General features: G+C 38.5%; 1 protein-coding gene and 1 long non-coding RNA gene across 3 annotated transcripts; one reads left to right on the top strand and one right to left on the bottom strand.

Moving 5' to 3' along the window:
* Positions 1-668: 668 nt before the first annotated feature.
* Positions 669-14,014, bottom strand: DPY30 (dpy-30 histone methyltransferase complex regulatory subunit). 2 transcript variants are annotated; one of them, XM_003416062.4, is made up of 5 exons: positions 13,813-14,014; positions 13,528-13,571; positions 13,389-13,436; positions 6,778-6,920; positions 669-4,742 (listed from the first exon to the last, which is right to left on the bottom strand). In XM_003416062.4, exons 2-5 carry the CDS (start codon positions 13,561-13,563, stop codon positions 4,670-4,672), a joined length of 300 nt encoding a protein of 99 aa, XP_003416110.1. In that variant the 5' UTR covers positions 13,564-13,571; positions 13,813-14,014; the 3' UTR covers positions 669-4,669. The 2 variants fall into 2 exon arrangements, with proteins under 2 accessions (XP_003416110.1, XP_023411015.1); XM_023555247.2 differs by lacking the exon at positions 13,813-14,014 and adding an exon at positions 13,700-13,797.
* Positions 13,871-26,783, top strand: LOC104846436 (uncharacterized). The gene is made up of 4 exons (XR_775891.3): positions 13,871-14,240; positions 14,703-14,815; positions 16,416-16,509; positions 18,610-26,783. It is a non-coding gene; the product is annotated as an uncharacterized LOC104846436 (long non-coding RNA).

Below are 26,783 nucleotides of genomic sequence, written 5' to 3'. Positions count from 1 at the left end.
AAGTGAAAAAAGCAAATTGCAGAACAATATGTAAAGTATGCTACCATTTGTATAAAAATGAATAATTATATTTGCATGCACTTATATTCTCATACAATTATTATTTAGGAGTGTTAGAAACGAAACGAGGCAAAAATATAAAGTTTTTGTTAAAGGGTGACAAGAATTTTTTAAAAAGGCAATTCTTTTTCATTACCAACTGCCCCTTTTATCTCTGGTGACCTATTTTCTGCTACTATATTGCTTTTCTTCTTTCCTGATTTAAATGCAGAGATTTTTAAACAAGTAGATTCTCAGTCATAGCCACCTATGGCTCTCATCTCGTCCCTCTTTCTACAACTTAATAATATGTGTCAGATCTCCAATTTAGTAATGCCTTTTTGGAATTCAGCCCAGGGAAATATCTGGTTATGGTATTTTATGCTATCCTATTTCTAACAGAAAGTTATCAATCTTAAAGTCCCACTTCACCTACATGAAATTGAAACAAAGGTTCAATATCCTTCTCATTGAATCATCAGAATCACATAGTTCTATCCAAATTATTTTTCTCTATTTTTGAATTCAAAGTCTCTATTTCCTCTAGGAATCTAGGTAGTCTCCAGCTTACAACATATTCACGTTACGACAAAACGCACTTAACGGTCATCCTTCTTTTTTTGTACATCTTATCGTTAGTAGTAGCTACTAAGTACAACGTTGCAGCACATAATTTGCTGATGTTATTCTCAGATATTTACTCACAGATGTTCAAAACCAAAGATTGGATTTATAAGTATGCTGATAGTAAAAGGCAATAATAATGAAAACTAAAGAAAAAAAAAGGGGGGGGAGTATTCGACTTACATCAGAACTGACTTATGACAAAGTCGTCTGGGACAGAATCCCGTCATTAAGTCAGGACTACCTGCATTTCCGATTTACTCTAGTGGTCCTCCCACCAACCCACACCTGACCATGATTCAAGAACTCAGTTGAATATAGTACTTTTCACTCTATTTCTATATTTGTAGACTAAACAATATCTTACCTTCCCCATTAAATTAGTGGTCAAAGGGTAGAAATTGTTTCTGTAGTCGCTAGCTCACATAAATTATCTCACTTACCAAAGTACAGTAGAAGCCTTCTTAACTCATTTCCGTTTAACCACCTTACTGGAATAAGTGCCTTCATAAAATACACTGAAAAATGCCCACCACAGGCAAAACTCTTAAAGCTAGTAGACTACTCTTTTTAGGAAACTCTCATACTACTGCTCTCTCCTCTCAGTGTGATATGGGTAATAAAGGTCAATTGTGTTCTCAAACCTATTTATACCAATTGAACTATGTATTGCCATTATATAATTCAATTAAATATTACACAAACCAATGATACACAAACACATGATGAAAAAGGTGTTTGTACAAAAAAACAGGTTGAATGCTTTGGAAAGACAATAAAAATAACTGAAATCAGAGGCAAACAAGATGATTGAAAACTGGATTAAAAAAATCACAAGAACAACCTAGGATTCTACAAATTACTTCTTAAATGTCTAAGATCGTGCTCCACTTTTCAAAATATCTGAAACTGAAATTTGTAGACCATGTAGTATAGGTGTGGTTGGTGGAAGAATGACAATGCAGAATTCCAATCAAGGAAAACATACCCCAAAAAGACAAATAAAATTACTACCTATATAGTGTCCTTTAACTTAAAAAAAATTGTTTATAATGTGTTCTTTATGATTCCCTACTTTGACACATTTTTTCAATTACCAGCCATGTAAGGCAGCTTCTACTACACACACATAAGGACAAACTGAAATTTTCCACACACTTGAGAGGTAATAAATATCACATTAAGCAGAGTGTCCACACAAGCAGGAGCTCCTGGTTGGGGCAAACGGTTAACACGCTTGGCTGCTGTTAACTGAAAGGCTGGAGGTTCAAGTTCACCCAGAGGCACCTTGTAAGAAAAGCCTGAAGATCTACTTCCAAAAAATCAGCGATTGAAAGCCCTATGGTGAGATCAAATTGACAAAAGCAACTCAAAAGATTAGAAAGGAAACTTAGACAGCAGTGAGTTTATGTTAATAAGGGAGGAACAATTCAAAAAAGGAGGGTGAGAACAGTTGCACAACTCGAAGAATGTAATCAATGTCACTAAATTGTACATGTAGAAATTATCGAATTGGTGTATGTTCTGCTGTGTATATTCTCAACAACAAAAATAAATAAAAGACAGAAAACCCTAAAGAGCAGAGTTCTACCCTGAAATACATGGGGTCGCCGTGAGTCAGCATCTTCTCGATGACAACTAGTTTTCTACACAAGCAGGCTGGGTTTAAATCCCTGTCCCTAATTTGCTACCTCTGTAAATTAACCAAATCTCAGCTTCCTCATCTAAAAATGGTTGTGAGGATTAAATGACAATCCATGTAAAGTATTTAACATGGTGCCTGGCACATGGTATGTACTCAGTAAGTGGCATGTGGACTGCCAGCAAAAGACATGCCTATTCTCAGCCCTTACTTCAAAAAGTATCAAATTCAGGACTGAGTAAAATTAAGCCCTATGTCGGAAATAACTCAATAGAATGTTAGAAGTAATGCAGCACTAAGTAGATTGCCACATACTTATACCTCCAAAACTAAAATTATAAATAATGGTTCGTGGTTCAAACCTACCCAGAGGGGCCTCAGAAGGTCTGGCAATCTGCTTCTGAAAGGTCATAGAACTGAAAATCCTGTAGAGCACTGCTCTACTCTGACACACGTGGGATTGCCATGAGTCAGAATCAACTTGATGGCAACCGGTTGTTTTTTCTTTAAGTGGTCCGTAACCACAACTGTGTATCAGAATGCCTTAGAGCTTTTGCCTAATTCACCAGCCCCGGCTCTATCCCAAGTTCAATCAGGCTTTCAGGGACCAGGTATGTGTGTATTATGTGTTATCTATATAAAAACAAAACCCATTGCCTTCAAGTCAATTTCGACTCATAGCGACCCTATAGGACAGAGCAGAACTGCCCCATAGTTTCCAAGGAGCATTTTTTTTTTAATCTGGTGGATCTGAACTGCCAATCTTTTTGGTTAGCAGGCCTGGTTCTTAACTACTACGCCACCAGGATTTCCCTATATAATTAATAAGAGATTACCTAACTAGTACTTATCCAGATATTAAAATATCACCAAAAAGACTGGAGTGGATTAACTTATGAGACAGCCAAGCTCTTAACCAATATGCCACCAGGACTCCCCGAATAGTCCCAGGTTTTTACTAAATACATAGATCTGCAATATAAAAACTATTAATATCACCTCCCCAAGAGTCAATCCTATTGAAGTAAATTTTTACTGACATAAAGAGAACTGTAAGACATAACTCATCAGCACTAAATTCTTAATTTCTAACTTTACAAAGGCATTAATATTTTTAGTTTGGAGACAAGTCTTTAGTATGCTTCTAATGCAGGGGTTCTCAACCTTGGCACTACTGACATTTTGAGCTGGATAATTATTGGGGCAGGGAGCTGTCAAGTGTGCTTTTAACATGTTTAGCAACCTCTCTAGCCTCTACCAACTACACGGCAAAAGGACCCACCCCACTCCAGTTGCGTCTCTAGACATCACCAAATGTGGGGTGTGGGGAGAGCAAAACAACTCCCAGTGAAAACCACTCCTCTAATGAATGTTTTTCTGCGTAGCTCTCTTCAGATAATTTTCTCAGCTGGTAGTTATCTTGACTGAGTTATCTTGATTTCTTAGGAGGCGACAAAGGTAGCAAACTCCCCCCACACTCCCCCCCAAAAAAAACAACTGGCTGCAATTTTTTATACCTAAGAGAAGTAGTAAAGTCAAGCTGCACAAGTACGTCTCACTTAGCTACCAGCAACACTTCAATAGAACTGGATTTGAATTCCCATTCAAGCACTTACCAGCAGTATGGTCGTGGAGCAAGTCATTTAACCTCCCCAAGTCTGCTTCCTCATCTGCAAAATGGGAATAATAATATCTTCTTTGCAGAGCTGCTGTATCAGAAAGTAAGTATAATAGTACTATGATTGACACATAGTAGGGTTGCAAAAACTGATAGTTATTATATTGTTAGTGTAAAAGTTGATAGCACTGGAGGATATTGTATACCCTTTGCAATGCTTACATCAGTACTCCAACTTTATTGCACATTAGAGTCACCTGTGATGTTTGTTAAAAAATGAAGATGCCCAGATCCCACCCTCAGAGAAGTCCAGTGACAACACAGAGAAAAACTGGCTGAGATACTTGTCGTGTTTTACTTGACTCTGCTGTATTTTCACTCTTGCAAAACTCTGCAGCATTCTAGGACACAATAAAGTCATCTGCGAAAGCAATTCAATCATGTAAAATACAGAACAAAAACTAAAGTAATGATGTTTTAACTATTTATTTTGAAAGTCATTTAAAAAACAAAAATTAAAGACAATCTAAGAAAAAAATTGCACAGAATACGCTCATTAAGTAAGAATGGTGATTAAATCAAAATAAGGGAAATACGTTCTCTTCTGCAACTCCAGAATTAAGTTGTATGGTCCTGAAGGTTCTTATACTTCCAAAAAGGGAGTGGGGGAAATCATGGCAATTAAAACTGCCTCTTAATCATGTGAATCTACAGTAGCAATCAATTTTTCTGTTCTTCCCAACAACTCAGTTACGATCTTCAAACTGTGCCTTGTTTTTTAAAAGATACGATGCTAGAAATTCAATGGGGTTTGGTGGTCTGTAAAGGGAAAAGAAATCCAAAGTTTAGAAATTTATATTCTAGATGTGTTAATTTAAGCATATCGTTACATAATTAAAACACATCTTTTTAAGTTCAATTTTCACTTTATAGTCAAAGGTCATCGGTAGCAAATATTAAGGTAAATGAGACAGTCATGCAAGTTAGCCAGCAATATAGTTCAAAGAAATTGAAATTTTTATAAGACTTAAACCTCGTTATAAAATCAATTCTGCAACACAAGTTTCAAAAATGTACTAACAATGGGATGATGATTACTTAAGAGGAATAATGATTAAAGGGGTCACCAGAGAGGTTTCTTGGGTGCTGGCGATGTTCAGTTTCTTAATATCAGTACCGGTTGCAGGGTATGTTTACTTTGTGAAAAATCATCACATGATTTGCGTAACTTTCTGTATATATATCTTCTTTCAACGAAAGTACAAAAAACAATATACGAGAATGGCTGTCGCATCACTGACACACAAAGATCAACTCCCCAAGTGTCTCATCAAAGGAAACAACATTCATTTGAACAAGCTGTTATATTCCTTTTTAAAAAGCCACTTCTATCTTTTTTCAAATAAATCAAACCAACAATAATTCTAATGATGCTACCACACAGAACACCTGAGAAGGTAAACATATTTACAAAATTAAGAGGTATTATTTCGTATCTCTTTTGCATAAATTATTCTTGCTGAGAAAACAGGTCGAAAGACAAAAAGTTGGGGAAAAGATCTATTTTAGACTCTACTATGAAAAGGTACACTGAAAACTGATAAAGCATTCCCTTATCACTTTAAACGGTCCTTTGAGCTATCTAACATATAGACATTTTCCACGTAATATTTAGGGTTAACATGATAAATTATTTTTGCAGATTCTTTACTTAGAAACTGCATTTACTAATAGCATGTTATTCAAAAATTTCTCCAAATTTTTTTCTTTCAGCATTTAAGGTAATATTTACTATTTTAATATTTCCTATTCCTAATACATTAACCTTCTTTAGAGGAAGTAAATAAAAAGAAATCAGGAGGACAAAAGATGCCCATATATTAACTGTCAGTAGTACAGCCAAGATATACCTGGCAGACATAAATAAATCCTATTTTATAAATATAACAATCAAAAATAAATATATATTGATTGTTTACTGATGTAATTTTTACATAAACAAATATATTCTGATTCAGTAACTCTTACTGTAAGATGAGACATATTTCCATCAATAAGTTCTTTACCAATTTGTGTTTACTAAAATGTTCATTATTATCCTTTGAATAGAACATGATATGTACCTGATAAATGTCGATTACCTAATTTACAAAAAAATTTTCTTGTTGGATTTACTTGCACAAAAAGAACTTAGCGAAAAATATGTAGAGAAAAGAGAAATAACTGTAACCTTGATAATAAAGATATGTAAATTAAAACAACTTGGCAAAAAGGTTTACAACACTCAATGCCACTGAGGCTATGGTAACACTGGGAGAATTTTAAGGACAAACTTTTGGGCAGAAATGTGACATTATATGTCAAACACCATAAATATAGCCATGTCCTTTAAACTAATAAGCTAATTCTGAGGAATTTATCAAAAGAAAGTAATTTATCATAAGAAAGGCAAAGTTAGAAGAATGAAAATAAACTGCCTGGTGCCCTACAATAACAAAGAAAATTGGACTTAAAATGTTCAACAATGGAAAAATGGTATTATAATTTAAATCATAATCACAAAGACGATGGAGAAATATGAGAAGAGTTTTATTATAATATTAAATAAAGAGAGATACAAAATTACGTGTATGCCACGACCGCAAATCTTTACAAATCTGCTTATGCCTTAAAAGTAGTAGGAAAAAATGAAAATATCTGAGTTGTGAGATTACGGCTGATTTCTTCAAAAAAAAAAAAAAAAAATTAATATCCACAAATTGTTTATATAGTAAAAACTAACATACATAACTAATGATTTCTGAAATTATTTTGCTTTCTATGGTAACTCTACTTGCAGATACGATTATCTTACCTCTCCTTTGCAAGCACAGCAAGTCCCTGTAACAAGATAGGTACAACTGTCTGATCCAGGTAGGCACGAGTTGGCAAAGACTGGAGATCCACCTTCTGTTTTGATGACTTTTCTGCATTAATCTTCTCATTTTCTACTATCCTCTAATGAATTCAAAAACAATGCATGAATATCCCAAGTAACTAGATTATTTTGAGTACTAAATAAAAATTAATGGACCAATACACAATAAAATAAGCAATTAAATACTAACAGAAATATAACACTCACCAAACCAAAAAAAAAACCAAACCCACTGAGGTCAAGTTGATTCTGACTCATAGCGACCCTATAGTACAGAGTAGAACTGCCCCGTAGAGTTTCTAAGGAGCACCTGGCAGATTCGAACTGCCAACCTCTTGGTTAGCAGCTGTAGTACTTAACCACTATGCCACCAGGGTTTCAATAACACTCACGGAGAAGGTAAATCAATGACTAGAAACCTGGTACTGGACTGCAAACCTTTTTGCCAAAAGAACAAATTCAGACCCATCTTTAAACTTTGCCTTCAAGCTTCTCCTTAGGCACAATAATATTTCATTGTTTTAGGTCTTATCTCCAGCTCTCATTCTTTCTCCCTTACCTTTTAACATTTTAGAGGTAAATATAAGCCTCTTTTCTTTTGTTTTTCTTATACCACATTCCACAAAACCTGGACATAACATTAAGTAACAATGAATCACTTCATGAGAAAGCTAGGCTTACTTGTTTTTTCCTTACATTTAACATCAAGAATAAAGCATTGTCTTTAACACCTCTGTAACACTTGCTAAACTCCCTTCTTAGCAAAAACAGCAGGCTTCAGGCTCAGCACCTCCCTGGCATTAGAATCTAGCTAAAATTTACCGTTGTTTTGTATTGTTTTTATCTTTGTGGTTATTCTCTATTTCTCACAATGAGAATAGTTTTCCATTTATGCTTCTTTTTGAAGTAAATGAATCCATGATTTTAAGATTAATAGATTTAAATAAAAATATTGAGTAAATAATGACAAAAAATGGGAAAATTAACATGAAATCATTAATGTGATATTTGAATTAATAAAGTCTAGTAAAATGACTTATACCTTCTACTGCTAACTACCCAGAAATGTGAGGCATTTCACATAGATTTATCTGACAACCATAGCATCAAAAACTACTTCATTCACAATTTTTGCCTTCCTTTGGGAATCTATCATTTTAGAAATTCAGGAAGGAGTGCCAATATAAAAGACAAAACAGTATTCTTAAGAGTGCTTTCACTTAAAGGAGCTTTTGCTTCAATCATACTCAAATTGTATATAAAAGTCAAGGGAGAAAAATACATTTTCCTAGAATAATTTTATTTTGCAAAAAGAGAAAAAAAACTTACATTGCGTATCTTTAATACACATATCATAGTTTCCAAAGATAATTCCCAAAAATATGCCAGGCAAATTTTCTAGTTATGCCCATGATTTTTCAATCTAATTCTAGAACTTAGATAATAACTTTTCTATAAAATCTACTTAATGTAGAAAATAGCTATTTATTTGGTCCTGGATTGAGAAAGTAATTGTACATCAATAAATTTTAACAAATAGTATCCATACGACATTCTCATTTCTGAAATTCTAATCGAGACTATAAAATTCAGCTTTCCACTGCAGAAAAGATAACAGCTTAATATGTCTGAAAGCTGTCATATAATTTTGAATGTGTTTTCTCCTAGATTCATAAGTCAAAATCCAACATGCTCAGAACTTCATCTTAAAGGAGACAAACTCCAAAATCCCAGAATTTATTTTTTAATTTCCTGTCATAGTATTTTTATACAATAAAGTAGTCAGTTACATGACATTCCAATGCCTCCAATAAGAAACAGCAATACTAAGCAACTCCTATAGGTCCTATAATATTTATAACAAACTCCTTAACCAAATTCTCTTACTTGCTTCATTCAAACATTTACTTCATACCTACTATGAGCCAAATGCAAGGCTTAATTTTAGTTAAGTCAAAATCCTAAATTAATCTAAAAGTATCCAAACTACCACAAACAAAAAAGAACAAACTGATAAGAAACTGTGCCATACAGTGATCTCTAAAAGAGAAAAGATGAAGTGAGTTCTGTGATTGACTGCCCCAGCATATTGCTGCAGAATTATAGGACATGGCACAGGGAGAGAGACCAAGCATGTCCAGCAGTCTTCCTGAGCTGAAACAGATGAGAATACAGGGAGATTAAGACAAGTAGGAGCCCTGGTGTCACAATGGTTAAGAGCTTGGCTGCTAACCAAAAGGTCGGCAGTTCAAATCTACCAGCCACTCCTAAGAAACCCTATGGAGCAGTTCTACTCGGTCATATAGAATCACTATGAGTCAGAATCACCTCACAGAATTTGCAGGATAGTGGGCCAGAAAGGAAAGCTGCATGGGTAGGAGAGAGTTGCACAAATAGAGATTAGTGAGATTGCCTTCCAGTGTATCAGTGCACGTGTGTGAGGCAACCACCCATGGTCATGGGGGAAAAAAATACCTTAAAGGAGCAGGCAGAACAATTCCTGGAGCTCACATAAGGCTGGGAATACAGTGCCTATTCCCATCACTCATGAGTGGAAAATGCTCAGGATCCAATAAAAAATCACCTGGCAGGCAAAGAAGCAGGAAAATACTAGCCTTAATGATAAGAAAAATGAATCCACAGAAACAGACCCAGAAATGATACAGATGGTAGAAAAGACACGGCCATTAAGACAGTTATTATAAATACATTCAATATGTTCATCCCCCATGTGTCTGTTAGTTTGTCGTACTGTGGGGGTTTGTGTGTTGCTGTGATGCTGGAGGTCATGTCACCGGTATTCAAATACTAGCAGGGTCACCCATGGTGGACAGATTTCAGCTAAGCTTCTAGACTAAGACAACCTAGGAAGAAGAACCCAGCGGTCTACTTGTGAAAAGATTTAGCCAGTGAAAACCTTATGAATAGCGCTGTTTGATACAGTGCTGGAAGATAAGAAGTATAACGATGATTGTGTGGATGGCACAGGATTGGACAGTGTTTCGTTCTCTCATACAAAGGGTTGCTAAGAGTCGATGGCCCCTAACAACAACAACAAATGTTCAAGAATATAAAGGAAAGCATGAGGAAATTAATCTACAAAATATTTGAAGAAATAATGACTGAAATTTTTCCAAATTTGATAAAATCTTCAAACTCACAGGTCCAAGAAGCTCAATGAATCCCAAGCACAAAAAAATTCAAAAAAAACTACACCAAAACACACCATAATCAAATTACTTAGAACTTGTGATGGAAAGAAAATCTCAAAAGCACCAAAACGCATACGTATACAGAAGCAAAAATAAGAATGATATCAGACTTCTCATCAGAAACGTCAGTTAGAAGCAACAGCTACACTCAGAAAAACTAACTTTCAAAAAACAAAAGCAAAATAATGACTTTTTCAGACAATCAAAAGCTGAAAGAATTCATCACCAGCAGACCTGTATTACAAGAAATGTTAAAGCAAGTCCTTCAGGCAGAAGGAAAATGATACCAGATGGAAATCTGGATCTACATAAAAGAATGAAGAGCCCCAGAAATGTAAATATATGGTTAGATAAGCAATACTTTTTCTTATTGTTTAAATCTCTTTTAAGGATAACTACAGAACACAAACAAGAGCCTGTACAGCTAAGTTCACTGCAGCACTTTTCACAGTAGCCAACAGTGCCCAACAACAGATGTGGTATATACACGCAATGAACTATTACTCAGCCATAAAGAGAAAAGAAGTCCTGATACATACCACAACATGGACAAACCTTGAAAACATTATGCTAAGTGAAATAAGTCAGTTACAAAAGGACAAATACTGTACGATCTCATGTATATGAAATAGGCAAAATACACAGATACCAAAGCTTACTAGTGGTTACTAACAGCGGAAAGGAGGGGAGAAAGAAGGAGTTCTTGCTTCGGGAGCACTAAGTTTATGTTAATGGTAGAAGAACAATTAGGAAAAAGATAGGGATGGGGTTGTGCAACATGAAGAGTATAATCAACATCACTGAATTACACATGTAAAAACTGAATATGTGAATGTTTTATTGTGTATATTTTCACTGCAATTAAAAACTAAGATAAATGGCTGCTTAAAGAAAAAATAAAAACTATGAATTGTGGGATTTAAAATATACATTGAAGTAAAATATATGCTAACAATAGTACAAAAGGCTAGGAGGGAAAAATGAAAGAATATTGTTGTAACGTTTGTATACTACACATGAAAAGATATTATTACTTGAAGTTAAATTGTGATAAGTTACAGACGTATATTATAAACCCCAAAGCACCACTTAAAAAAAAAAAAACTTAGAACAAATAAACCAATAAAAATAAAATGCGTCATCAAAAAAAAAAAAAGAATGGGGGGGAAAAAAGCAGTAGTAGCAATCACTGCAGAGCAGTGGTTCCCAGACTTTCAGCTATACAAACAAGTAAATTAAGAATGTGACAAATACTTAAACGCAAGCAAGCGGCCATCTAAGACGCATCAATTGGTTTCAACCCACCTGGATCAAAGGTAAATGAAAAACACCAAAGACACAAGGTAATTATGAGCCCAGGAGACAGGAAAGGCCAAATAAACCAGAGACTACATCAGCCTGAGACCAGAAGAACTAGATGGTGCCTAGCTACAACGGATGACTGCCTTGACAGGGAACATAACAGAGAACCCCTGAGGGAGCAGGAGAACAGTGGGATACAGACCCCAAATTCTAGTAAAAAGATCAGACTTAATGGTCTGACTGAGACTAGAAGGACCCCAGTGGTCACGGCCCCCAGGCCTTCTGTTGGCCCAGGACAGGACCCATTCCCAAAGCCAACTCTTCAGACAGGGATTGGACTGGACAATGGGTTGGAGAGAGATGCTGGTGAGGAATAAGTTTCTTGGATCAGGTGGACACTTGAGACTATGTTGGCATCTCCTCCCTGGAGGGTTTCGAAGCTGGCGAAATGGACATGAAAGGAGAGAGTGGAGGGAGGGAGCGGGCTGTCTCACTAAGGCGAGAGCAACTGGGAGTATGTAGCAAGGTGTATATAAGTTTTTGTGTGAGAGACTGACTTGTAAACTTTCACTTAAAGCACAATAAAAATTAAAAAAAATAAAATATGACAAATGAAGGGACTAACAAAAAATTGTTAACTTTTTATTTTGCCAAGTAAAAACTTAAAAACAAATCAAAAACATAATTACTATTTTACTACCACCATTAGTTTATAAAGTCATTTTAAAACTATAAAGTAATAGGAGGCCCATCACTGAATGACAAAAAAAAAAATTTGTTTGCCATTACCAAAATCTTACTCCACCGTCCTATGTTTTCTCATTTTACCATGGACCAGTGGAAATTGGTCCGAGAGTTTGGGAAACAACATTTGGGTATCACTGCTCTGGGTTATCACAGCTCTGCATTCATAAACAGGCACCATTTAAAAAAAGATTGCTCTGATGCCTAAAAAAAAAACGACGTACAGTATATTCACCTGATTCTGCATATGACTTCAATTAAAAACTGCATTATGAAGAGACAGATTCTCTTAATACTGATAGCAAACCAATAAATACCCCTAGCAATTTTACAGGCAGTGTACTCATTCCAGGGAACTCTAGGAGTCAGTCAAGATCAACAATACTACTTAATCCTACCTCAAATAAGTCAACCTGTCTAGATTGAAAATACACCTCCCCACTTATTGCCTGGTGACCTTAGACAAGTTACTTCTGTAAGTTGCACAGGGCTAAAATCCAGGCAAATTACTTAGGACTGTAGCTGGCACACAGTAAGAGCTGAACAAATGTTAGCAGCTATTAGTACATATTTTTACTCTGCTTGGAAATGTTCTGCCCTCATTTATTCAAACTTTTAATGTCTTTTTTTTTTTTTAAATAAAAGACACAAATTTTTTTCTTCCAGGAAACTGTTACTTTCCTAACTCTACACAACTCTGGTTAATTCATTTGTTCCAGCATTCACTCATTTATTTACAAAATACCTTCTATTTTTAGAAGGACTTACATGAGAAACCTCTATAAAAAGTATACTTTCTTCTGTATGTTTTTCTCATGTACTCCCTCAGACTGAAACATGTAAGGCAAAAACAGTGTCTACTATGTGTGTTACAGCTTCCAACAGCACCTACTACTAAACTCTGCAACGAAATAAAGATTAAATGTTGTTGACATCACCGGCACACTACAAGGACCAAATGGGTTTCTTAACTTCAATACGCTCAGTTTTTACATAGCAATATCCCAACAGATGCATTAATAGCCACCAAGCAAAACGATCCTGACAATCTCTCAGTAACGCGTGTTTCTCATAATCACTTCAAAAGTTCAATTCTTGGCTCAAAACTAATTTATACGTCTGTACACCATTAAATATTAGTATTGCTAGTAAAACAAGCTACCGATAATTTGATACTATTCAGATCATAATAATGTTTTCCTTGTGCAAAGCAAACCTAGTAAAAAAGGATCCCAAGTTTTCTCCAGCTCTTAAGAGACGTAGATGCGGCATAGGAACTAAGCTAGTTACCTCGACGTTGTCGGTGAGACCGTACTCTGAGTGAGGATTTTCTGCAACCTAGAGAACAAAACACGGGTCAGAGAGACATCAGCCCCCTTCCTTGCTGAACCCCGCACACTGCTACCCAGAACCCAGGGCCTCCTGGTACCTGCGTCTGTCCTTCCACCATCTGCTCTGGCTCCATGGCGGACCCTGCAAGCCAAAGTCCCGAGAAACCAGTATTGGAAAACAAGAAAAGGCGTGAGTTAAAAGGGAGATTTCAACACGAAGACTCCGGGATGGAGTCCAGCCCAGCCCCCGACCCCGCCCCTCACCCCCACCTGGGCAAGGGAGCAATAGGAGCAGGGTGGGATGCCCGCATCAGGTCCGGAAGCTCTGCGGTAGTTCCAGGTATCTGGAATTGGTAAGCAAAGGAAGAAAGGCAGCTGATTACCCGCGCCTGAGCCGTTCGTTCTTAAGAGCCCTGCACCGCGCCACCAACTCCTGAGCACGAACCGCTCCAGCCGTAAGTGACGGAAGTCGCACAACTGTCGCGCGTGCGCAGAGCTCCCCGGCTGGCCTAGTCGGAGAAAGACCGTTGGGGGTCCAGAGATTCTGTCATTTTCTGCGGTCTTCAGAGTATTCTAACCATGGACACCGGAGACTGCGAAATGGACTGGTTCCTCATCCTACCGACTCAGGGCTAGCACAACCCCAGCTGCACACCCGCGAGCAGCCCAGCTGCAGGGTTCGACCAGGCCACCTTTAGTGTTGCGCGAAACCTTCCGCTGAAGCTCTCCCTCGTGGAACGGAAACCGATTATTCGCCCGGTGGTTTTTACCAGAAAATCGCAGGCCGAGGCTAAACAATTCACGGAAGAATGTCAGTGTTTTCACTTTAAAGTCAGCAGTAGGGGGAGAAGCCGTATTTGGGGGTTTTATAGTAAATTTTTATATAACTTTTTTATTATTGTACTTTAGATGAAGCTTTACAGAACGAACTAGCTTCTCATTAATCAGTACACGTAATGTTTTGTGACATTGGTTACCAACTCCACAACGTGTCAGTGCTCTCCCTTCTCAGCCTTAGGTTCCCTGTTAACAGCTTTCCTGTTCCCTCCTGTCTTCTAGTCCTTGCCTGTGGCCTGGTGTGACCCTTTAGTATCGTTATAGTTTCCTGTCTAATCTTTGGCTGAATGGTGAACTTCAGGAGAGACTTCATTACTGGGTTGAAGGGCGAGGCGGGGGGGAGGGTTTCTCCAGTCTTCGCCATCATAGTTTTTGTTCAAGCCCTTAAATTTGCAAATGTGCTATGTTAATATTATCTTACTTTTTTTTTTTAAAGAACAGTAAAATGCAACTGTATCTCCCAACTGTGGCCACTTTAAAACTTAATAATCCTTCCAACGGGAATCAGCACTCTTTCAGCATATGAGGAAAAACACTGGGACACAAAGGGTAATTTGTCTCCTTCATAAAATTTGGAAATAACAGAATTCGCAGTTTGGAATTGTTTAATTGAATAAATTCCATTTATTTTAATTTAAATGTAAGTGATACACTCACTGAAGTTCATCCTTTCACTCTAAAAACCATTTGTAGCTACACTTTGTAATTTGAAAACTTCATATCAATTATTTGGAAAATAAATTATGACACATCAATGTGATAAATATGTCATTAAAATTAAAAACTAGAAACACGGAAATATAACGTAACTAACTTTTAGAAATGGTAGAACATAACTTTATTTTGCTACTCTAAAAACTGCATGGATAAAGTTTTAAAATATAAATTTGTTTAGGAGGTCAAATTGTGGGTATATTTTTTAAAGTTTTATAATGTATATTTGATTATTAGTGTTGTGATTGGTGATGTACACCACATGCTGCACATATGGCACTTTGATGATTTTTCATGTAAGACTGACGAAAAGATAGGTGGATGTACATGTACAGATGAATAAATTGACTAGTACTTCAAATTAAGATGAAATGCTTTCAGCAAGTACAACTGGAGAACAATTGGCAACACTTATAATAGTTATGTACATTTTCATATATCGTATATCCGTACATTTCCCATTACATCATTAAAAAAAACACCAAACCCAGTTACCGGTGCCGTGGAGTTAATTCCAAATCATAGCAACCCTATAGGACAGAGTAGAACTGCCCCATAGAGTTTCCAAGGAGCGCCTGGCGGATTCGAAATCCCAACCCTCTGGTTAGCAGCTGTAGCACTTAACCACTACGCCACCAGGGTTTCCAAACCTGTTACTGTCAGTCAGTTCCAACTCATAAGGACCCTACAGGACAGGGTAGAACTGCACCATGGCATTTGCAAGGACCAGCTGGTGAATTACAACTGCCGACCTTTTGGTTAGCAGCCGAGCTCTTAACCACTGCACCACCAGGGCTCCCAATACGTCACAGCCACTCCGTAAGTATTTCCAAATTCCAGGAAGTAACTGAAAGCTGCTAATCAACATTTCCTTGGTACTGACCAAAAGAAAAAAAACAAATCCATTGCCATCGAGTTGATTCTGACTTATAGCGACCCTATAGGACAGAGTAGAACTGCCCCATAGAGTTTCCAGGGAGTGCCTGGTGGATTCCAACTGCCACCCTTTTGGTTAGCAGCTGTAGCTCTTAATCTCTACGCCACCAGGGTTTCCTTAGTACTGACAGTTTTAGCAAAGTAAGAAGCTAGACTATGAGCGTCTCAGGCACCTGAAATGCCTGATACTTCGCAGGTACACAATAAATGAGTTCATTGTCAAAATTGGATATTAATATTTACACGGACACCACTAATGCAAAAATATATATATATAAAATGTTTTCTGCAAAGGACAACACAGAACAATTAACTTTTGATTAACCAGGTTTCCCTGAATCTAGAGAAGAGCATCACTGCAAAAGCTTCACTGAAGTTTATTCAGAGAGCAAGCCATGTACTGTCAGCAGAGAGATGGGCAAAAGAAATTAAAAGTGCATTAAGAAAGTAATAAGTATAAAGTTGATTGCAGATACTGAAGTATGCCATTGTTGTTAAGGTGCCCTCCAGTTGGTTCTGACCCATGGCGACTGTATGTACAACGGAAAGAAACACCACCCAGTCCTGCACCGTCGTCAGAATCGTTGCTATGTGTGAGTCAATGTTGCAGCCACTGTGTCAATCCATCTCATTGAGGGTCTTCCTTTTTTTGCTGATCCTCTACTTTAGTTCTCTCAGATTGAGAAATGCCAAGCACGTTCTTCCCTTTTTATTTTCTAACTCCAGGTCTTTGTGCATTTCATTATAATACTTTACTTTGTCCTCTCAAGCTGCCCTTTGAAATCTTTTGTTCAGCTCTTTTACTTCATCATTTCTTCCATTCACTTTAGCTACTCTAAGTTCAAGAGCAAGTTTCAGAGTCCTTTCTGACATCCATTTTGTTTTTTTTTTCTTTCCTGTCTTTTTCATGACCTTTTGCTTTTTTCACATATGATGTCTTTGATGTCATCCCACAACTTGTCTGGTCTTTGATCATAAGTGTTCATTGCATCAAATCTATTCTTGATATAGTCCCTAAATTCATGTAGGATATACTGAATCTATTCTTGTGGTCTCTAAATTCAGGTGGGATATACTGAAGGTCAGCCTCTCATGGACTTGCTGTAATTTTCTTCAGCTTCAACTTGAACTTGCATATGAGCAATTGATGGTCTATTCCACATTTGGCCCCTGGCCTTATTGTGACCGATGATATTGAGCTTCTCCATTGTCTCTTTCCACAGATGTAGTCAATTTGATCCCTGTGTATTCCATCTGGAAACCCTGGTGGTGTAGTGGTTAAGTGCTATGGCTGCTAACCAAAAGGTCAGCAGTTCGAATCTGCCAGGCACTCCTTGGAAACTCTATGGGGCGGTTCTACTCTGTCCTGTAGGGTCGCTATGAGTCGGAATCGACTCAACGGCAGTGGGTTTGGTTTCATTTTGGGTATTCCATCTGGTAAGATCCGTGTGTATAGTCACCATTTATATTATTAAAGAAAGGTATTGGAAATGAGTAGGTTGTAGGTCTTCTAAAATTCTATCATGCAATCTCCAGCATCAATTCTGTCACCAAAACATATTTTCCAATTACGGATCCTTCTTCTAAGACTAAATTCTAAAATTAAATATTCTAAAAAGGATGGTCATGGGTAGCCACTATTTTGGGAGACATTTGCAATAATTTGTATGGCTAAACCAAAACCAAACCTATTGCCATTGAGTTCGATTCCAACTCATAGCAACCCTATATGAGAGAGTAGAACTGCCCCACAGGGTTTCCAAGGCTGTAATCTTTGTGGAAGCAGACTGCCACATCCTTCTTCCATGGAGCGCTAGTGGGTTCGAACCACCAACCTTTTGATTAGCAGCCAACTGCTTAACTACTATGCCACCAGGACATTTTTTACTATCTAAAACCAAACCAAACCTGTTGCCATCAAGTTGATTCTGACTCATAGCTACTTGTACTGTCTAGACAGGAGTAAGTTAAAGAAAACAATGAGAAGAACAGTTAGGTCTTTTTTGGACTTGTGGTACCAAACTTTGTTCAGAACTGTTTTTTCCTATTATGGTACCTACCTCAAACTGTCTTATATTTTATTTATAATTAAAGAAAGTTAGATTTTTTTTTGAAGGCAAAGACTTTGTTATATTCATTATTTTATTTCTTTGCCTCTCACATTTGGTAAATATTTCTTGAAAAGAAGTGAATTTATAGGGAGTGTAAGCACTTGCACCAAAGTACTACTCTCTAGACTTTCTGTCTCCCTTAGGTTTTTAGGGAGATAGTAGTTCTTGATTCTAGAATTAAGGTTTTAGAACCTAGAATAATAAAACAACTGTGCTTGAACTACCTTTTACAGATTCAATGCAGATTCCATTGATAAAACATCAACTTATTAGACAGGCAATATCGATTTAGGTATAAAATAATGTATGTAATGGAGAAATACTTCCTTTGTGATCAGAAGAATATTGAAACCTGTTTCGTTCACTTGTCAGTTTTGTAGAATTAAGCAAATTCACTTCTGAGGTTTTTCCATGTATGAAAGTAGGATAACAGTTCTTCACAGGGAGGATTAAATGAGGTAAGATGGTTGAAATTGCTTTGTAAAGTCATTTAAACGGATGTGAAACTCATTTTATACACTCCTAACTGCTTCATTATCACAATAATGATCTACCTTTGTTGTTGTTTCCCTTCTTTTTTAGGTAATTTGCAAGAAGAAAAAGCAATCAGAGAAATAACATGACCCAGCAACACGCATGCATACACGCGCACACACACACACACACACACACACACAAATGTGTTTGCAGAGAAACACATTGAGTTTAAATGGGTAAAGACCTAGAAATATACGTTCCAGATTGGGTTAATAACCTTCCAAGAAAGTACCTTTTGGTGGTTAATATAGGAAGGCAACTTCTCCACCTATACCTTCCTTGTCTCCACACCCAAACCCCAGGCCCAAGCACCCTTCCCACCATCCCTATCTCAGAATTTTTATTATTTTGTTACGTCAAGTAACATATCCAAATGGGCTATTTAAAGATATGAATACAGTGTGTTCTTACATTTTTATCGTACAGACATGATCCCAGAAAAATTAGAGTAATAAAAATGAAGGAAAAGGCTAAACTTGTCATTTCCAATCCCTAAATTGTGAATTTTTCTGCCACTTGTCATAAGAGGTTATATTTAGATTTTAGTCTATTTCCTAAATGATTTTTATCTTTTAAATGTGTTGACTTTATGTTTCATGTTTTCTTTTTGGAATCCAAAATGATTATCATTATCACTTAAATTTATGTTTATATGTAAGTCATGTGTGGTGCAATGAATTACTTAATATGGCCCCCTAGCCATGGTCTTTGAGATTCACACACAGTGATTGAGTTTGTTGTTGTTAGGTGCCATTGACTCATAGTGACCCTACGTACAACAGAATGAAACACTGCCCGGTCCTTTGCTATCCTCGCTATCATTGTTATGTGTGAGCCCATTGTTCCAGCCACTGTAGTCATTCCATCTCGTTGAGGGTCTTCCACTTTTTAACTGACCCTCTACTTTACCAAGCATGATGTCCTTTTCCAAGGACTGATCCTTGCTGATAACATGTCCAAAGTATGTGAGACGTAGTTTCACTATCCTTGCTTCTAAGGAGCATTCTGTTTGTACTTCTTCCAAGACAAATTTGTTCATTCTTTTAGCAGTCCACAGTATATTCAATATTCTTCATCAACACCATAATTCAAAGGCGTCAATTTTTCTTAAAAAATAGGTCTTCCTTATTCACTCTCCAGCTTTCACATGCATATGAGGCAATTGAAAACACCATGGCTTGGGTCAGGTACCCCTTAGTCTTCAAGGTGACCTCTTTGCTTTTCAACACTTTAAAGAGGTCTTTTGCAGCAGATTTGGCCAATGCAATGCGTCTTTTGATTTCTTGACTGCTGCTTCCGTGGGTGTTGATTGTGGATCCAAGTAAAATGAAATCCTTGACTACTACAATCTTTTCTCCCTTTATCATGATGTTGCTTATTGGTCCAGTTGTGAGGACTTCTGTTTTCTTTATGTTGAGGTGTAATCCATACTGAAGGCTGTAGACTTTGACCTTCATCACTAAGTGCTTCAAGTCTTCATCACTTTCAGCAAGCAAGGTTGTGTCATCAGCATATCACAGGTTGTTAGCGAGTCTTCTTCCAATCTTGATGCCCTGTTCTTCTTCACAGAGTTCAGCTTCTCGGATTATTTGCTCAGTGTACAGATTGAATAGTTATGGTGAAAGGATCCAACCCTGACGGACACCTTTCCTGACTTTAAACCATGCAGTATCCCATTGACCTGTTTGGATGTCTGCCTCTTGATCTATGTACAGGATCCTCATGAGCGCAATTAAGTGTTCTGGAATTCCCATTCTTCTCAATGTTATCCATAATTTGTTATGATTCATACAGTCGAACACCTTTGCATAGTCAATAAAACACAGGTAAACATCCTTCTAGTATTCTCTGCTTTCAACCAGGATCCATATGACGTCAGAAATGATATCCCTGGTTCCACATCCTCTTCTGAATCTGGCTTGAATTTCTGGCAGTTCCCTGTCAGTATACTGCTGCAGCCGCTTTTGAATGATCTTCAGCAAAATTTTACCCGCATGTGATACTAATAATATTGTTCAATAATTTCTGCATTTGGTTGGATCACCTTTTTTTGGGAATAGACATAAATATAGATCTCTTCAAATCAGGTAGCTGTCTTCCAAGTTTTTTGGCATACATGAGTGAGCACTTCCTGTGCTGCACCTGATGTTGAAACACCTTACTTGATATTCCGTCAATTCCTGGAGTCTTGTTTTTCGCCAGTGCCTTCATTGCAGCTTGGACTTCTGTCAGTACCATCAGTTCCTGATCACATGCTACCTCCTGAAATGGTTGAACGTCAACCAATTCTTTTTGATGTAGTGACTCTGTGTATTCCTTCCATCTTCTTTTGATGCTTCCTGCGTCATTTAATATTTTCCCTGTAGAATCCTTCACTATTGCAACTTGAGTCTTGATTTTTTTCTTCAGTTCTTTCAGCTTCAGAAATGACAAGCATGTTCTTCCCTTTTGGTTTTCTAACTCCAGGCGTTTGCACATTTCATTATAATCATCTTCTCAAGCCGCCCTTTGAAATTTTCCGTTCAACTCTTTTACTTCATCATTTCTTCCTTTTGCTTTAGCTACTCAACATTTAAAAGCAAGTTTCAGAGTCTCTTCTGACATCCATTTTAGTCTTTTCCTTCTTTTCTGTCTTTTTAATGACTTCTTGCTTTCTTTATGTATGATGTCCTTGTACAGTTTGCCTGGTCTTCGGTCATTAGTGTTCAATGCGTCAAATCAATTCTTGAGGTGGCCTCTAAATTCAGGCAGGATGTACGCAAGGTCATTGTCTTAGATTGAATTGTGTTCCCCAAAAATACGTGTGTCAGTTTGGATAGGCCATGATTCCCGGTATTGTGTGATTGTCCACCATTTTGTCATCCAATGTGATTTTACTATGAGATAGGTAAATCCTACCTCTATATTGCTAATGAGGAAGGATAGGTGGAAGTTATGTTAATGAGGCAGGACTCAATCTACAAGATTGGATTGTGTCTTGAGCCAATCTCTTTTGCTATATAAAAGAGAAGAGTGAGCAGAGAGACAGGGGACCTCATACCCACAAGAAAGAAGCACTGAGAGTATAGTGTGTCCATTGAAGCCGGGATCCCCACACAGAGAAGCTCTTAGTCCAGGGGAAGATTGATGACAAGGACCTTTCTCCAGAGCCAACAGAGAAAGTCTTCCCCTGGAGCTGACACCCTGAATTTGGACTTCAAGCCTCCTAGACTATGAAAGAATAAACTTCTGTTTGTTGAAGCTGTCCACTTGTGGTATTTCTGTTATGGCAGCACTAGGTAACTAAGAATTTGGTACCTGCAGTGGGGCGCTGCTCTAACAGATACCTAAAATGTGGAAGTAGTTTTGAAACCATAAATGGATAGAAGACTCAGAAGGAAATGAGGAAAACTGTTAAAACGGGGGAAGACATAGCAGCAGAGAACTGTCAGCAGCAGAGGGCCAGCAGCAGCAGAACCAGGAGACCAGTGTGAGACGGTGCTAGAGCTGACCCACAAAGCAAGAGAGCTGAGTGCATTTGGGCAGGAGGCTTACTAGCGGAGTGGAGTGACTCTTGGCATTTATCGGTGGAGCTAGGCTTGCCAACCCACAGAGCAAGAGAGCTGAGTGCCTTCCAGCCAAAGTTTTCTGGCAGAGGGGAGTGCCTCCAGGCACTTATTGGTGAAGCTACAGAGCTTTGGAACACTTGCCCTAGCAGGGCAGATGCAAGCGTTAGGCCCGAGGAGCTGAGAGGCCAAGTAACCAGGAAGCTGAAGAGACAAGGAACACAGAAAGCCAAGGTGCCTCAGTCTCAAAAGGTATGGCCACGACCTCTGGGGCTTCAAAGGGTGGAGCCATTGCCTCTGGTGTTTCTAAGGGTGAAATTGCCACTCAAATGGCCAAGGGGAATGGTGCACTTAAAGCTGAGAAAGCACAGTTGCTATCCCAGTGGGCCTGGACGGTGGAGCTGAAGCCCAGAACCGATGGGCCTCCACTTAGAATCTGGAGAGTGTGGCCAATACCTGGAGTCTGGAGGGCAGGGCTATTGTGTGAATGGCCTCAGAGAACAGAGGATTATTTTCAAAGCTTTTAGGGCTAATGTGTCCTGCTGACTTGCTTGGTTCCTGTTATGCGTTCTTTCCCTCTAGTTTCTCCCATTTGTAATGGAAATGTCTAGCTTGCGCCTGCTCTACCATTGTACTTTGGAAGCAGATAACTTGAATTATAGATTTCACAGATGAAGAGGAATTTTTGGATTTTGGACTTGGAGTTGATTCAAGACTTTTGCTATGGTATGACGGGGTGAATATGTTTTACATATGGCAAGGACATGAATTTGGGGGGGCCAAAGGGTAGAATGTCATGGATTGAATTGTGTGTATCAATTTGGCTAGGCCATGAGTCCCAGTATTGTGTGATTGTCCACCATTTGTCATCTGATATGATCTTCCTATGTGTTGTAAATCCTACCTCTATGATGTTAATGAGGAGGGGTAGGTGGCAGTTATGTTAATGAGGCAGGACTCAATCTACAAGGTTGGATTGTGCCTTGAGCCAATCTCTTTTGAGATATAAAAGAGAGAAGTAAGCAGACAGACAGGGGGACTTCATACCACCAAGAAAGAAGCACCAGGAGTGGGGCGTGTACTTTGGACCCAGGATCACTGCACAGAGAAGCTCCTAGTCCAGGGGAAGATTGATGACAGGGACCTTCCTCCAGAGCTGACAGAGAAAGCCTTCTCCTGGAGCTGATGCCCTGAATTTGGACTCCTAGCCTCCTAGACTGTGAGAGAATAAACTTCTGTTTGTTGAAGCTATCCACTTGTGGTATTTCTTTTATACCAGCACTAGATCACTAAGACAGTCATACTTTGGTTCTCATAGACTTGCTCTAATTTTCTTCAGTTTCAAGTTGAACTTGCATATGAGCAATTGATGGTCTGTTCCACAGTCAGCCCCTGGCCTTGTTCTGACTGATGATATTGAGCTTTCCGATCGTCTCTTTACACGGGTGTAGTCGATTTGATTCCTGTGTATTCCCTCAGGTGAGGTCCAGGTGTATAGTTGTTGTTTATGTTGGTGAAAAAAGGTATTTGGAATGAAGACATCTTTGGTCTTGCAGAATTCTATCATGTGATCACCAGCACCATTTCCGTCACCTCTATCATGTGGTCTCCAGCATTGGTTCTGTCACCAAGGGCTGTGTTTTCTAACTATCGATCCTTCTCCTTTGTTTCTAACTTTCACATTCCAATCATCAGTAATTATCAATGCTTCCTGATTGCATGTTTGATCAATTTCAGACTGCAGAAGTTGGTAAAAATCTTCAATTTCTTTATTTTTGGCCTTAGTGGTTGGTGTGTAAATTTGAATAATTGTTGTATTAACTGGTCTTCCTTGTAGGCGTATGGATATTATCCTGTCACTGACAGCATTGTACTTCAGGATAGATCTTGAAATGTTCTTCTTGACAATGAATGCAACGCCATTCCTTTTAAGTTGTCATTCCTGGCATAATGATTGAGTGGGACTATGTAAATAAGGTATAAACCCAAAAAACCCAGTGCCGTCGAGTCAGTATGGAACCTGTAATTGCTGAGGTTATATGTCGACTCAGCTGGCCATGATTCCCGGTATTGTGTGGTTGTCTTCCATTTTATATGTTGTGGATCCTGAGCTTTACATGTTGAGGAGGCAGGACTGGTATAAGGTGTATCTCAGGTTGCAGCCTTGCAGGAGGGCATGATTCAAGCTCCACTCTTACTAAAGTTACGCCCTTTCCTGAGGTGTGTCCTGTATCTAAGATATGTGTGTGTGTCCTGGTAAGGCTCTCTCTCTGCATCTGGATCCTGTATCTGGTTCATGATCAGTTGATCTCCCCCAGAGGCCTGCTGTAATGACCTACCAGTTCTGGGATTTGCTGGCCTCTACAGGCTCTTGAGCTGGCTGCATATTGTGTGACTTGAATCACCAGCTTCCACAGCCTTCTGGACTAGCAGCCTATGGTCTGAACTGCTGCTTTGGGTTCATTAGCTACAATTTAGGGCTTGCCAGCCTCCACAACCAAAACCATGTGAGCTGTTTCCTTTATACTGTTTGTGAGTTCTCAGTTCTGTGAGATGCTGCAGCGAATTAGAAAACTCAAAGAAGGGGGGGAAGTGCTGAGGGGAGAGGGAGTAGTTGATGTTTGAGATGATGGAATAGTACAGCAGCTTGGAAAAGATGAACATTTGGGACATCTTTAACCTCTGCCTCATAGGAACCAGCTTTGTGCTCATCCTTATGAAAGAATTGTTTATCATGGATTATTAAGTGCATATGATACATTGCACGCAATACATTACTTTGGTATCTTTTAATGTTAAGATGCCCAGAGCCATTCCAGGTTACTTTTTGTTGAAACTGTTTCTCTTCTTAAAGGCAAACTCAGACAAAGTAAAATAAAAATTGATGCTTATGCCACCTAATTTGTGGTAAAATTATATATAACAAAACATTTACCATTTCAGCACTTTTTACCTATACAATTCAGTGACACTAATTATGTTCATCAAGTTATACAACCATCACCACTCTCTGTTTCCATTTTTTTCCATCACCATTAACAGAAACTCAGTGTCCCCTAAGCAATGAATCCTCTTTTCTCCCTCCCTCCCTCCCTCCCCTGATAACCACTAATAAATTTTGGTCTTTATACATTCGCCTATCCTAGATATTTCACGTAGGTGATACCATACAGCATTTGTCCTTTTGTGACTGACTTGCTTTACTCAGCATGATGTTTTCAAGATTAACCCATGTTGTAACATTGCAGTATAGTGAATTAATATGGCCTTTCTAGCCATTCATGGTCTTGTGACTCCCACAAAATGATTGGGTAGAATTATGCAAATAAGGTGCTTGTTTCCAATCCAAGGGGATTGGACAGCTTGCTAACAATGCAAATAAGGTGCAGGGAACACTTGCAGGGGTAGTACCATGCAGATAAGGTAGATGGAACCCACAAGGGAATTACTCAGTTTTGACACCCCACTAGGCTTAAAATGAGCCATCCGAGAGGTGAGAAGGAGGGGGCCTCACTACCATCAAGAAACAAAAGCCAGGAGCAGAGTGTGTCCTTTGGACCTGGGGTTACTGCACTAAGAAACTCCTAGACCCAGAGGACAGAAAGAACTCTAACACTGGAGAAACAGCAGCAGAGAAAGGGCTACAGAAGAACCAAGAGACTGGCACAAGATGGTACAATGGGATCCCTGGCCCACGGAGTGAGACGGTTACAACTGGTGTGCCAATCCAAGGAATGAGAGACCTGAATGCCTTGTGCCAGAAGTCTTGCTGGCACAGTGGGGTGCCTCTGGGCATTTGATGGTGCTAGGCTCACCAACCTATGGAGTGAGACAGCTGAGCATCTTAGGGCCAATGCTCACTGGTGGAGTGGGGTGCTTCTGGGTACTTATTGGCAGAGCTAAGGAGCTTTGTAAGACTTGCTCAAGTAGGGCAAGTGCCTGGCCAAATGGCTGAGGGGCCAAGGGCCCAAAGGACCAAGAGCTGAAAGAGAGAGACCTGCCTGTGTGCACAGCTGAGAAATGTCCTGACGAAACAATTATATTCTCAGTTGTTTCTGATCCTGAACTGTAATGTGTTACATCCCTAATAAACCCCATAACTGAGTATGGTCTGTGAGTTCTTTGTGGCCTTTGCAATGAATTAGCAAACCCAGCAGAGAAGTAGAACATGCCATGGGAGGGATGGCTGGTTTCAGAGTTGGCAAAAATGCTGGAGGATGGAGGTATGTCTGACCTCTGCCTCATAGCAATCAGCTCTGGGCTGATGCTGTTGATCTTGATTCTCCCCTCCTTTGTGAAATTAGAGGAGGTCTGATGCCACCATGCCATTTTTACAAGCATATATCAGGACTTCATTTCTCTTAATGGCTGAGTAATATTCCATTGTATGTGTGTATTACATTTTGCTTATCCATTCATCTGTTGATAGACAGGTTGTTTCCACCTTTTGGCTATTGTGAATAGTGTTGCAGTGAATATTGGTGTACAAGTATTGGTTTGTGTTCCTGCTTTCAGTACTTTTGGGTATATACCTAGGAATTGAATTGCTGGGTCATATGTTAATTCCAGGTTGAATTTTTTTGAGGAACCCCCAAACTATTTTTCACAGACTATACCACCTAATTTTAATACAAAATTGTTATTTAAAATGTTTTACTCTGGGGGCAGGGCCAA

This window comes from Loxodonta africana, chromosome 26, assembly GCF_030014295.1.
Source record: "Loxodonta africana isolate mLoxAfr1 chromosome 26, mLoxAfr1.hap2, whole genome shotgun sequence".
Taxonomy (NCBI): domain Eukaryota; kingdom Metazoa; phylum Chordata; class Mammalia; order Proboscidea; family Elephantidae; genus Loxodonta; species Loxodonta africana.
Note: the sequence above shows the minus strand (reverse complement) of the source record. Positions and strands in the feature narration are given on the sequence as shown.

Excerpts from the sequence above, each read along its gene's own strand:
- DPY30 (XM_003416062.4), bottom strand. The coding sequence starts at position 13,563 with ATGGAGCCAGAGCAGATGGTGGAAGGACAGACGCAG. Across the intron at positions 13,437-13,527 it reads TGGTGGAAGGACAGACGCAG|GTTGCAGAAAATCCTCACTC; the intron begins GTACCAGGAGGC and ends TTTGTTCTCTAG. Across the intron at positions 6,921-13,388 it reads GTCTCACCGACAACGTCGAG|AGGATAGTAGAAAATGAGAA; the intron begins GTAACTAGCTTA and ends TGAATTCATTAG.